The sequence below is a fragment of the Lycorma delicatula genome, chromosome 9 (assembly GCF_047948215.1).
Source record: "Lycorma delicatula isolate Av1 chromosome 9, ASM4794821v1, whole genome shotgun sequence".
Classification (NCBI taxonomy): Eukaryota; Metazoa; Arthropoda; class Insecta; order Hemiptera; family Fulgoridae; genus Lycorma; species Lycorma delicatula.
The window spans coordinates 6,465,923-6,480,649 of record NC_134463.1 but is presented as its reverse complement, the minus strand read 5'-3'; the positions used below and the strand labels follow the sequence as shown (position 1 = coordinate 6,480,649).

The window sequence follows — 14,727 nt, the reverse complement described above, 5'->3', positions numbered from 1 at the left end:
GTTGTTTATTTATTATTGAATGAATTAAGGAGATTATTTATTTTGTTTTACTATAGGTGGTCCATTGTTGGCTGCTGGTTGCGGTGATGGTTCAGTACGTTTGTTTGATCGTCGTTTACCAGCTCAAGAAGCTAGAGTTATGACGTATCGAGAACATGCTTCGTGGGTAGTTTGTGTTAGTCTTCGTGGCGATGCTACCAACACATTGCTTAGTGGATGGTAATTTTTTGTATATTATTTATTTTTTGTGTTCCTCTGTTTGTCAAGTGTCATTTACCTCCTTTTCTTTAAATAACTTTTAAAATTTTTTTTGCCTGTTTTCCTTTCCTGTATACACATGTTGATTTCTTTATCATTATATATCCTTTTTGTAAAAAATATGGTGTGTCTAGTTCTTTTTCATCTTGCTTAATGAATTTTATGCGAAGAAATTAATCCTTTTTTCTCCTGAAGGGCAAGTTAAATAACCTTCTAGTTCATTTATTAGAAAAGGTACATTTCAAACATCTAACAAAAAAAGAAAATTATATGTAGAAATATAAACTCCAAGAAACCATTACATATAAAATCCTCTATGTTTATTTGGAAAAGATTATAAAAAATACTGTGCCAATAATATAATAGTTCAATATAAATTTAATTCAGTAATGTTTGCCAATTATGGTTTGACAAATAGTAAGACTGAAATGTGAACAGCAAACTGTACCATAAGTAACGTGGTTCAATGAAAACTGGGAAAACTGCTAATGGTGGTCATCTAGCTTAACCTATAAACTTAGTTCCAGAAAAGCTATTTTATCTGTCTATCCATCCTGTTTTATATTTTTTTGAATGGAAATTTTTTGTCTCTAGAATGAATAATTTGTTTTAAAAATTTGACATATCTTTTTAAACTACTTGTTCATTTACTGTATTTTGGATATTTTTTCATAGTATGTCAACATCAAAGTATACATCATAGTAGGAATGGCTGAAAATCACAATTTGGCTGAAAAACCAGAAAGAATTTTCTGATGAAGGGATACAAAATATCATTAACAGATACTCATTCACAGATAGAATGTCTTAATCTGTTGGGTGAATGCATAGAAAAGTAGTTTAAGAAAATATTTTCAAATTTATGTAATAGATTTTTTCCTATAGTTGTTGTTTTTTTCTTCTGTAAATAGCCAAAATATAGCCCTCATATTTAAAACTACAAAGTTTTAAATCAATCACTTTTAGTGGTGGGCAATATTCAGCATTATTTCTGAACAGTTTTTTGCCCATTATCTTGAAAACTAGTTGATCAAAAAGGTTGAAATTTGGGACAAATATTTTTCTATGTTTTTCCAGCTTTGGCATGATTTTTAATCTCCATTGAACAAGGGAGGATCACTGTAACTTACTCCCCCTCCAGAAATGATTTTACAGTATCCTGGAAGGTGTTGGCTAAACTTAACGAAACTAATTCAAGACATCAAAATAAAAAAAAAGTTCATATGAACAAATATCTTGCTTCTTTTTCAGTCTGTCCACTGTTTTGTTTTTACAATAAAAATTTTTATCTTAAGAATGGTTTGAAATATTTTAATAAAATTTGGTGTATGTGTGTCCTACAACGTATATAAAATAAATAACTTGAAAATTAAAAAAAAATTGTGCCCAACATTTTTTAATCAGTAATAATTCTGTAAATATTCATTTTATCAAATTATGTTGTATTAAATAAAATTTTAAGTTTTTGTTATAAAGAAAATAACTATTTTTTTCTAATAGGTTGATAAAAGATTGAGATTTGGTTGATATTGTTAAATTAGATCACAAAAATGATGCCTAAAACAGGCACAATATTATTAGACTGTTTCCATTCTCCACTCCCTGCCAACAAGTGGGTTGCAGGCAAAAGATTTGATAGTTTTCTATACCATTAAACATATTTTGATATAGCTGGGAAATTTACTTAAAATCTTTCTTTATAACGGATACAGTGGTTAATTGATTATTTGGATTTATTTAATATTAAACTTTAAATGAGAAGAAAAAACAAACTTCTTAGTAAAATATTTGCTCCTCATTGACCAAATAACATCATTTTTATCATCAAAATTTTGAAAAATTGCTAAAAAAAATTTGGTAAAAGTCATTTGCGTCCCAATTGACCATATTCCTATTTGCTTGACAACTTGTCATATAACATTTTTAATAACTGCCACAACTTGAAAAATAGACAAAGAATCAGAGATTATAAAAAATGATGTTATTTGGTCAATGAGGAGTAAATATTTTACTAAGAAGTTTGTTTTTTCTTCTAATTTAAAGTTTAATATTAAATTTTAGAGAAAAACATCATTTGATCAAGGGATCAAATCAAATCAATTTTTTTTACAGAACACTTTTATGTTTGTAGCAGTTGTACTCATAGTTGTAAACATAGTATAATTAAGTTATTAATATTTAAAAATTCCTATGGCATATTTTAAATAAAAATCTGTCAAGAGCAAACCCAGGAAAGTTATGCAACCCTTGGCCAGATTTTTTCATGTATAAAATATTTAAATTTATTACAATTAATTTACAATGTTACCGTATTTCTCTTCATGCAAATATATTTATAATATTATTTTTAATTATTAATAAATATTAAATAATAATAATTATTATTATTAAAAAATATTAATAATATTTTTTTAATATGTATATATATTGTAGCCAAATGGCTTTGACGGCATGTGGCACTTAATATCGTTTTGGTAGCCTTAAGAAGGGCTGATATCATCGAATCGCTTCGACTTCTTATAATTCATAACCTTGTGGTGGCCCTGAAAACGGCTGTTTCTTGTGTTAGCTCTGAGAAGAGTTGTTGGGTTTGGAAGCTGGTCTCTGGTGAAGTCCGGGAATTGCAGCTCCCGGACTTCCCCTCATCGGGGAAGTCCGATGAGGACTTCCCCGATCGGAAGTCAGATCGGGCTTCCCCTCAGCGGCAGTTGGATCCCCACTACAGTATGGCAGTGGTGACCCCCAGAGCCCTGCAGTGTCAGGTCAGCGTCGATTGTCCTTCGCCGGCGCAGCCAAGGTGGTTCTCCCTGAGCGATCCCATGCTGGGCCGAGTCCTGCTGCTGAGTCTGCCAGTCAGGGCGATTGAAGCCTGGAAAGCTGGAGCAGGAAGGTATTGTTCGTGTTCAGCAGCTCCTTCGGCAGGCTGGCCAGGCCTTCTGCTCCGGCGGGGATGTTGGCATTAGCTTGGAGGTCCCACATTGAGGCTCCCAGGAAACTTCTTGTCTTCTTCCATCTTTTTCTTCTTCTTCTTGGTCTTCTCCAGGTATTGGTCGATGATGAATTGAAAATTCACTCTCGTGCACGCTTTTTTGTTGGAGCCTGAGAGTGGTGGGGCCGCAGCACTGCTATGGTGGGAGAACTGTGCGGTCATGTGTGCAGCAGGAGTGATACTTGTATCAGCGTGTACATATACTGTGTGCCAGCTCACATCTGAGTTACTTACATGTTCATCCGCATAAATTAGGCATATATGTGGTAACAATATATATATTTATTAAAAAATAATAATTTTTAATATTATATATAATATATATATATATATAATATTTATGTATTATATATATAATATTGTTGAAATATATATATAATATTTATATTCTGTAATGTGATCAGTGTAATTAAATTTTTATTTATTATATTTGGTCATTATGTATTATTTTTATCTACATTTTATAAAATTAACATTATAAAAAAATTTCTGTGAAAGTAATAAATGAAGTAAAAGTAATAAGTTTTAAAAATTAGTTTTTAATAAATTAAAATTAATTGATTTATGTGTATGTTTTAGTGTCCGAGGTGATGTGAGATTTTTTGATATAAGATGCCATACATCAAAGCTTACATGCACCACTTCTCAGTATATGACTTCTATGGCTGTACATAGAAATGCTGATGTATTTGCTTGGTAAATGTATATCTTTATTATATAATTAATTGTTGTATATTATCTATATACCTTTTTGAAAGGGTTTCTTTTTTTTGTTAGTATCAGTATTTATATCATTTTCTAGTGCTAAATTATTTTTGGTAAAATATAAATTATTACCATTCTGTGCAGAAACACAGAATTTAAATATCTAACATCAGGTAAAAATCTAAAACTAACTGCTAATCTAGTTTTACAGAGTTAAAATGGATTGTTTTGTTATATAAATATTTTTTTAACTCATGCTTGCTGTTCTATGCTATAACCAAAATTAAACTTGCGCCGGCAATATAAAAAAAAAAAAAAAAACTGAGCTGTGTGATTTACATGATTATGTAATCAATTGACAAAAAAGCAATAGATATTTGAGGAAGTATAAAATGATTTATAGATCGTAAATTATTTATTATCTCCTAATTAACAGCTTAACTACATTTTAGACATAAATCATAAATATAAATTCTGTGTAGTTAATTTATTCACTGTTTACAAATTTTTGTTGTGTGAAGTGATAATAATTTTCAAGATGTGGTTTGGTGAAGATGTTCCACTGAAATTAAAAATATCAATACTTTCTTTATTGCTTTGCTATGTTTGTTCTCTGCTGGTGCTTATTCAGAACAAAAATGTTTATATACAAATTACAATTTTTACTGATAGTAGAATAATTGAATTGCTCTGAGGATAAGAATAAATGTGAAGTATATCTTAAGGATCTGTTTTTAATACAAATGTACATACCAAGTTGTCAATATGAGAATGACTCAATTAAATCTATATACAAAGAAATATAGTGTTACATAAAAGGAAGGAAACAACTGTTTTAGGATAATAATGGAAAATTAGAATATTGTGGGAGGAGAAGATTCTGTCTCTTTCAGTACAGTCTGTACATCATGTTTAATAAATTAGTTAGCCAAATTTTATTTGTAATTTTTTGTTTTGTTTGTTCTGTAGCAGTTCTTCTGCTAACCAATATATCAGCATTTACAATACCAGAGGTGAAGCATTAAATGTTATTAAATACCATGAATGGTTTATGACGCCAAGATTTTATGGTCCTATCAGTTGTATGGCATTTCACCCGCATAGAGTACTGCTTGCAGCTGGTTCTGTCGACTCAGCGCTTTGCGTTTATTCAGTCGACCCAAAAAGATGACTTACACCACAGATTCTTCACTAGCTATCCAGGTCATGTGTTCGTTTCCTTATTTTGTGATTTTTGCTCATGTTACCCATTTTAATTTTTTTTTTTTTTTATTACAAATGTAATCGATATATATTTATAATTTATTTTAATTTTGTTAACATAATACTAATACCATGAATATTAAAATAATGGCAAGTCAGTTAGTAATATGAGTATAGATAGTTCTTTTGCAGTTAGGTTAGTTAGTTGTAGATTAGCCTATGAGAATAAAAAATAATATAACAAGAATTATTTTCAAATGATTTAGATAAAATATAAAAGAATTCAACATACTTTAGTTTACATTATTACATTTTTATTGTATGTACACTTATTTATTATTGATTTGTATCCATACACTTTTTAAACATAATTGTTATTATTATAAGAGTTTTTTGTTTGTTTTAAGATGTTATTGTTATTTTGTTAATATACATCAACATTATTTCTAAGTAATCTATAGTTATGTTATGGTTGTATCATTGTTAAAATAAGTTTTTATTTTATCTCTCTTAAAGTAGATCAGTGATCATTATGCTGTATAAACTAGGCAGCTTTAATGAGTCAGTATATTTAAAAGTTTTGCTGAGTTGTAAAGATTTTTGGTATGTCAGTAATTCAGATCACAATAAGCTATTGTTACATAGTTTTATTTTTTGTTCTTCATATTGTATTTTTAAATTATTTTTGATCAAACATTTTCTTACTACTACTTTAGCAGAGAAAACTAATTATTATTAATATTCCTACTTTCATTTTAAACATTCTTTTATGAAGACCCTTGATAACTAGCGGGGACAAAAATCCAGAAGATAATATCTACTGGATAGTTCTTAAAATAGAAAAACTGAAGTAGTATCATAGTTACACATACATTTGGTTTTTTCTACCTATAACTAAATGACTACAACTAGGTGGTAGGGAATTATTACTGGATTTATCAACACAATTGAGAAGTTCTATAAACTTAATATTAAATTAATACATCTTGTTATTCCTTATTAAACAATTTAAAACTGTTAAGTTTTAACTTCAAAACTATTTTGCTTGTGCCTAGTTGACAGTTGACAGTTGAGCCATTAAATGTTCAGCAAACCAGTAATTTTCATAAAACGAGAAAGAGTGTTAGTAAATAGGTCAAGTACATGGCTATTAAAAAAAAATATGCAAGATACTAAGTTGAAAAAACGTTAGTTTTTGATGCTATCACCACCAACATTGACATTCTTATTATGTAACTTTATTGGTGTCCAAAAGCCTGTTAGGTTAAGGTTTATGACCTGTTGATGTTGTCTGCATCTATCTTGATGATTTCTGAAATGTTTTTTGCTCAGTTGAAATGGTAGCAGAGGAGAAGTGAAATTTGTTTGAAGTTAAGTTAAAGACTATAAGTTAAAAATTAACAAATTTCCATATAATTTATCAATTCTCTTCTGGGTTAATTGAGCTGTGTAAGGTGAGTCATTGGTGTGATGGAGCAGTACTCCCTCCAGTTTATAGACTTGGATGTTATTTTCTAATTACGGTTTGAAGCATCTGAAGAACTTCACAGTATGATACTATATTTGCATTGCTTTATGTGTAACCTAAAATTTCTTGCATGAAATTTTCTTGATGTGAAGAAGGATTTACCGTAATATTGAATTATTCTTTTATTCTGGTTAATTGTGATGCACTCTTGATTCATCTTAATAAAAATCTTAAGCATTTCTTCTCCTTCATCGGCATACTAAGCGATTCTGCTGGCATGCACCTGCTTAATTTTTTGTTCCTAAAGAACATTCTATTATATTCAGCCAGCCTGCGTCAATTTGTGTCGGGTTTACTTACATTTCATGATAGTGTTGCAGCATCCTGTGTTTGACAATCTTCACGGTTCATTGTAGAACTATTTTGTTCAACAAAAAGGATCTTTACAAATTTTCATAAGAAAACTGCTATTAAATTCGGTTTATCTTGAAACTTTCTGAATTTTTAAACTGAAACTGAAACAGAAGTTCAGAAAATTTTTGAAAAAAGAATAGAATTGCAATTTTTTTCTTTTTGGATACAAGAAGGATGTTTTGCTGTTATAATATTTTGCTAGTTCTTATTTCTCATTTCATGGTTATCCAAAATGCCCTAAAGTCTGTTGTCATGTAGAAAGCTTGCCAAACTGTTGAAACTACTAAATATTTTTCCTTTTTTTAAAATTTTAATTATTTGTTTTATGTAATTGAATGTGGTACATCTTTTATTATAAATTTTCAGTTTTTATTCATAGTAAATTGATTATATATGTCTAATGGTTAGAAATGAACTTATCTAAAATGTTGATGATCATATTTATTGCTTCAGTGGTACAAATTAAATAATTCCTTTTGTTTTTGTCATAACTTTTTGAAGCTTGTTAATAAAAAAAAATTTATATTATTGATTTCAAAACTGTGAATAGTAGAAAGATTAATTGACAAACAGTCTCATTCTTTATGTGAAATGTTAACAGTAATACTCATCTAGCTTAGTATTTTACATGTTAAATTAAAAAAAAAAACCGAATATATAAATCAAGCTTTTGACTATAATGCCAAAAATGGATCATCTGAATCCATATTCTGTTATCTATAAAAGTGTTAATAGCTAGCTTTCTTTGTTATAATACCTTTCCCTTCATAATTTTTTTTTTTTTTAATTTATGGAGAAACTTCTCAAGTAAAGATTATAGTTAATAGTTTTAGAGGCAATTTTTTTTTTTATCACTTATTCTTTAGATCTAGTTGTAAATTTTAATCAATATTTAAATCTCTGTTTACATATTTTTATTATCGATTTTCAAATATTTACAACAATAATTTATGAAACTTGATTTTGCTATTGCTTTAATGAAATACTAATTTATTTATGAAGCTGTTTACTGACTGACTTACCTTTTTGTTTTATTATATTAGAATATAACAACTTTATTAAATTTTTGTATTACTGTTATTGATGAGCTTTTTTTCTGTTTAGTTACATTAGATAAGGTTACATTATTATTTTGTAATGACTGGATGCTAACATTTAGTTTGCGATTTAACAGCAAATTATAATAACACTGGATTTATAGGATGGAATGAATTATAATAATTGAATTATTATATAAATTATGGAATGAATGCGTAATGGAATTATCCATTGGAATGAAATGTATGAGATTATCATCTATTTGCTAATGGACAATAACATTTGCAATTATATATTATTTAAATACAATAAAAAGGTCTTACATTGACGTATGAATTGTATTATCATTGTTTCACTAGAAAAAGAGTATAATTATTGAAGATAGTGTCGTGTTTTATATATTTTCGTACATTATTTTATTGTTACTATGTTATGGTATTTTAAGTAATTTTTTTGTGTTGTGTATTTTGCATATACTATGCGTTATGTATACATTTACTATTTTTTATTTTAATTTTTATTAATGCAAAAGTTTCTTCAATTTTACAAGTGTAAACTAAAAAATTGTTTCAGGAAAAAAAACATGATGTCAAAGGAAGTCTCTAGTTTTTGTTCTCTTTCATTTCTGTTAGTGATTTATTATTATTATTTTTTTTTTTTATGGTATACAACCAGTAATAGTAGACTTTTATAGTTGGAATGAGGGATAAATTTTGTTATTGTAAAAAATTCTGAGCCAGATTGGGATATTCTCTTTACCATCAGATTAGTAGCTAAAATTTTCTTCCCAAAAATTTTTTCGTTTGGTTTTTTTTTCTTAATTAAGGTTTGTTTCAGTTATATTTTTCCAGTTATTTCGTTTTTCATTATTTTATCACCGAGTACAAAATATCTTTTGAAAGTGTATTTTCCCTGATTGTATTGAAATATTTGTATTTATTGAAAGTTAGGTGGTATATTTTTTTTAAGTTTTAGAGTTTTGTTGACCCGTTGTTTAAAATCATTTGTTTTAGTATAAAATTATCTCATGAATTTTTTAAAAACAATTAAGTGTTTATAAAACATTATAGGAAAAAAAATTAAAGTGATATATTAAAATCTGTTTTTTCTTTTTTTACAAATTCTTTTTAGTTAAATGCTTAGGCATTGCAAATCCTTTTTAGTTAACTTAATCAAAATTTAATATATATAGATAAATTTCCAATTTTTTTCTGTTATTTATTTCAAAATATAGAATCGATCAAAAATTAGAATTTATTTTCAATTATCATTGATGAAGTTCATATGTAATTTATTAGTCAGAAATATTTCTTAGAAATTACAAAAGAATAATGTTTGACACTGAAATGTTAAAATGTAAACTAAAAAGTAATTTAAAATCTTGAAAATGTTCAAAAGTGAAAACAGTTATGTATATCTATACATACACAATGGTAAGCAGACAAGACTAAAATGCTCATAACTTTTATGGTTCTTATGATACTGACAAAGTGCACTAATTTATGTTTGTTATTCAAATGTATAGACCGTTGAAAGTGACTGGAAATTGTTTTAAAAGTTAGGATTATTGACTTGTATTAAAAAAAAAATGTTTATGCAGCCATTTTGACTGAAGTATAGCAATGAAGTAATTGTGTATATTTATATTCCTCATGCGCAGACTATAAAGAATATTGCAGTATTGAAAAGAGAATGAGCCGTTTTGCATACAAATCTATTTGAAGAATTGGTTCCAGATTTGCCAATTTTTTTTTATTTAAAAAAATGATTTGTTTCATTTAGTGGGAAAAATTCTTTTCATTAGTGAGCTTATTTTCTGTTTAAACTGGAAAAATCATGGAGGTGTGGTTTTTTAAGTTCAGTTGTAGTATTCTTCAAATCCTACATTTTGTGATTATCCTCTATATTTTATTAATTTTTTCTGCTGGATGAAGCTGTTCTGAAATCTGGTATATATTTTCCTGAAAATTTTTAAGTTTTATAAGTACCTTAGATTGTCAAACATGTTATATTTAATTACCAACATTTACTCCTCACTGATATTCTCATATGTTTTATAATAATGATGTAGTTTGTGACAAAATTTATGTGTTTTATAGAAAGAGCATGATTCATACAGAAAAATAAATTTCTTAATATAATATCTATAACAAATATATATAAAATTTCTGTTAAACCTAATAGTGCTTTTGATTTTGATAATTTATTTGATATTTATCATAGTTTTTATTTTCATGAAGAAGTAGTGTGTTCACATATACATATTTAATTTATGCCTAAAATTTTTTTTCCATTTGTATTATTTACATATTCCCTTCTTTTCTACATTATTATCTTTTATCTTTAAATCCTATGAAATGTTTGTAGCATCTTAACTTGCTTAACATTTGTTTTGTTGTGGTATTTTTCCAAATGATTTTCTGAATAAAAATAGTATTTAACTGTAGTTAAATTACAGTTTCATACATATTGGCTGTGATATTTAATAATATTACAAATTATATAAATATTTTGCTTTTCGGGGATTTCACCAGTATATAATTTTGTAACAATTAAAAACCATAAATACTTGTAAACAAGATGTCACCAGGCAAATTTTACTTTACAAATAAACACATATTATGAGTGTATTTTTTCCCTAACTACAGGTATTTTACTAACAAGTTCGATTACTATTTCTCACCAAAACAATCCATATAGGACTTAGCTGGTAATTGAGATTTTATGGGTTAAACTGTTCTTAATTTGCCCGCCGGTACAGTTTTAATTTCAATCCGTCTTTTTTCTATATTTTTATATTTTTGTCATTCTTTTCATTCTATTAATTTTATTTCTGAAATTTTCTATGATTGTTGTACTTATATAACATCAAATGAAAGAATATAAAAATTGTTAAAATATGTCTTATGTTGCTTTGTTCTTTTAACACAATATTTGTTTTTAAAAGGTAATTTCCTTCCAGTATTCATTAATTTGGTTTTTTTACTGCACTATTTTCTGTTGGTACATGACAAAAACCTAGAATCTTCCTTCTACATTTTTTTTTTTAATTACAGTTATACCTTGCAATATGATGAGTGTTTCTCTTAAACATTGTACATGAAAAACAATGAATTTTACTCTTTCCAAAGATATATATGTTATTTTGTAATATCAAACAAAAAATACAGAACAAGAAATGACATTTAATAATTTTACATGTAGGAATCTCTCTGTTGGATCATAGTTTTGTTGTTTTTGATGATTGTTGGTAGTAAAAATTATAGAATTTGATCAATTTTAATTATTACATACTGAACTAAATTTTAACTTTAATCAATTCTCTGAAATATGAAAAATTACACTGTTAATACTCCTTAATAACAAAAATGTAGACCCATGAATGTTTTTTTTTTAAATTTAATCTTACTGGGGTTTATAACGTATTAATTTTACAGAATATTGTTTCTTAAAAAAAAAATAGTTTTTGTAATAAATTATTTAGTCAAAAAATAATTAAAAACTATATATAGACCTAGAAGTAGCTTTAGAAAATGTGTATGTAATAGGTTGTATAATTTCTTTAGGTATGATAGGTGAAAAATATTTTAATAAAACATTTTTTATACAGTTTATTAAAATTTTTTATTTAATAATTTGTCATAGAACTTTTCATTACATAACTGAGAATCAAAATAGTCACCAAGGCTTGAAAATAATACCATTCTAACTATACAATTAATGGAGTTTGTTGATGTATTCTTTACAGCATTGAACAGAATATGGTACCTATTTTTTTCTGAACAATTTGATGCGTTATGTGAAAAGAACTAATGCAATCGTTGTTGTTAATTAATCAGTATTGAATTTTTAATCATATCTGTGTGTCATTATTAGTGAATGGTTTTAATAGAAGTCTTTAATTTTGTCAAATATATTTAGTTACATTTTTAATCTTTATGATGTGGTTTTTGATTAATTTCTCTATGCTATTATTTAAAAAAAACATTTTTCAATGTAATTGTAGGAGATTAGAATATATTTGGGTATGGTAGTTGGATTAGTGTTATTTTATTTTTTATGTGAATGCATTTCAAAAATATGGGCTCTAGTTAAATAAAAAATAAATAAATAAATTTCAGTTTATTTAATGACAGTTATATACTGTGAAAAGAAATTAAAAAATGAGATTAGCGTGTGTAGTTTAAACTGTTGGATATTTTTATTAATAGATTACAGAGTACAGTTCCAGTTTTATTCATTTATTCAATATAAACTTTTCCGTTTCATATGTTGAGTTTTTAGTAAAAACTCACCAGCTGTGTGTGCATTATTTGGTTTATTATATACAGTTTAAATTGATACTAATTTCCCCTGTGAGCAATCCATGATTATCTGGATAAAATTAAAACTGAAAACGGTTGAACTATGAACAGCAAGGTATAACTGTTAGTAAAATTTACAAACCTTAAAATTATATTTTCTTAATTTATTAGAGATATTTATCATGAAAAAATATGTTCAGTGTTAGTTTTGCTTTAATGTAGGTATTGTTTATAATTGATTAATTATGACGGATTTGTTTTTTTTTCATATTACTGTTCTTTAAAGCTTAGTTCAATTTGTTTTGGTAAAAATTTATTTTCATAATATTAATATTTTAACAGTAAAATAATTTTTAGTTGTAGGTATTATGTATTTGTTTTTAATTTTTAATAATAGTTTCTGTTAATTGATTTTTATTTGTGAAAGTGCGTAGCAAAAATACTTATATAATGTATGATTTACTGGTTTAATTTGGTTTGATATAGTTTAGGTTGTTTCATCTTTTAATTATTATTTATAATGTACCTCATATTATCAAATTTATATTTTTGTAATTTATTTTATTATTTTTTAAATCTTATTGTAATGTTAATTTTTTGTTATTTTTAGATTCAGTTCGTTTCTATATAGTAAGTTTTTTATTATTAATATCTTGTTGTTATGAATGATGGAATTATATTGGTTAATTGTTATATAGTTTTCTTTATTAATATCTAAATGATTAATTTTAATCATTTTACTGTCTAACCAATTAGGACAGAAAAATTTATCAAAGTAGATTTTGTTATTTTCTGTACATTTTATTGATGAAAAAAAAAGGAATTATATTATTTAAATCTATGGGTTATGGTATGGAAAAAAATTAACATAGTTCTATCTATAAACGTTAAAGAAAATAAACAAGTTTATGTTGAAATGTTTACTTCAACATATAGCTAAGTTTGTAGAATATGTATTATATGTATAAAAAAAATTCACCTAGTAGCACATATACATCACATTGTCATGATATATGTTATTAAAAATACTCTTTAGAAGTACAGTAATCACTCGTTATTTGCACAGCTTAGCTAGTTTGTATGCAATTTTATATTGATCTAGAAAAGAATTTCTTTCTTTCTTTTTTTTTTTTTTATGAAGAGCAAGGAATTATGTGTTCAATTCTAGTTTGATATTACACAAATTATAAGAAGTGCAATAATTTTCAACACAGACATAATTTATTTTATAATTTATCTTATCTTCCTGGATGTTTTTTTAAATATTAAAAAAAAAAAGTTATTATTAATGTAAATTATTCATTAAGATTAAGAAATGAGTAACCACTTCATTAGTTATGTCAGTATCATCATTGATTACTAAACTAAAGACCTTAGGTTGAATTTTAAACAAGGGTATGGATTTCCAGTACAAGGTAGAGCTACTATTTGGTGGTCTCCCTTTTTAATAAAAACCTAAAATAAAAACTTTTTTAAGCCCTCTCATCCGGGAAAATTTATTTATTATGATTTTGTTTTGTTTGTTATTTGATAATTAATTATAAATATCGATAAAAATCATAATTTTTTTTAAATACAATATTGTTCATCGTTACTAATTTTTGTTTATTTATTAAAACAATCTAATTAAACTACATCGAATAATTTTATGAAAAAATCAAAATATCAAAACATTTGCAATTCTTATTGTTATGAAAAAATATTTCTGTATAAATTAATTGGTAAGTTTGTTTATTTATTGAATGAATAATATTATTAAAATTTCAGACAGTTATGATTAATTAATTAGTTAATTTTGTGCCATATCTCCAAACTAATTGGCAGTTTTGAATAAATGGCTTTTATTATATTAAAAAAAATATTACTTTTATGGTGAAAATTGTTTATAGTATAATGGTACATTCTCTAAATAATTTTTTTTTAAACAATTCTAATTTTCTAATTTTATAAATTAGATTATTAATTTATTATTTAAAAGGTACAGTAGATAAATGTTCTATCCATATTTTCTGGAAATAGTGTATGAAATTTGTTACACACAAAGTATATATACATTAAGAGAAGCCCATTTTAACTGTTAGGTTACAGCCAGTATTGCCGTGTGCAATTTCTAATGGGAATTCAAGACTCTGGACCAAGATGTTAAGGTGTTGAGAACTCTATATATTACCCAAATTATACTCCTTCATACATGAAGGTGCATCCTTCAGGCATCATATCTCAGTATTCCATCCCAGTTGAGGTTTTACCATATGATGCACAGAAGCTCAGAACTGAAATAAAAGTAATATCTTTGCATAAGATAATGATTTTAATTTTATTATTTAATTTCTGTTTTTGTGTGAATT

At 26.1% G+C, this 14,727-nt stretch overlaps 1 protein-coding gene across 1 annotated transcript in view; it reads left to right on the top strand.

Annotated features, from left to right (window-relative positions):
* Window positions 1–5,195, top strand: part of raptor (regulatory associated protein of MTOR complex 1) — an 83,745-nt gene extending 78,550 nt beyond the window's left edge. The window contains exons 22-24 of the mRNA XM_075375040.1: window positions 57–219; window positions 3,827–3,943; window positions 4,925–5,195. Of these exons, the coding sequence (XP_075231155.1) occupies window positions 57–219; window positions 3,827–3,943; window positions 4,925–5,123 (479 nt within the window). The 3' untranslated portion in view covers window positions 5,124–5,195. The remainder of the gene's footprint in view (window positions 1–56; window positions 220–3,826; window positions 3,944–4,924) is intronic.
* The last annotated feature ends 9,532 nt before the right edge of the window (window positions 5,196–14,727 follow it).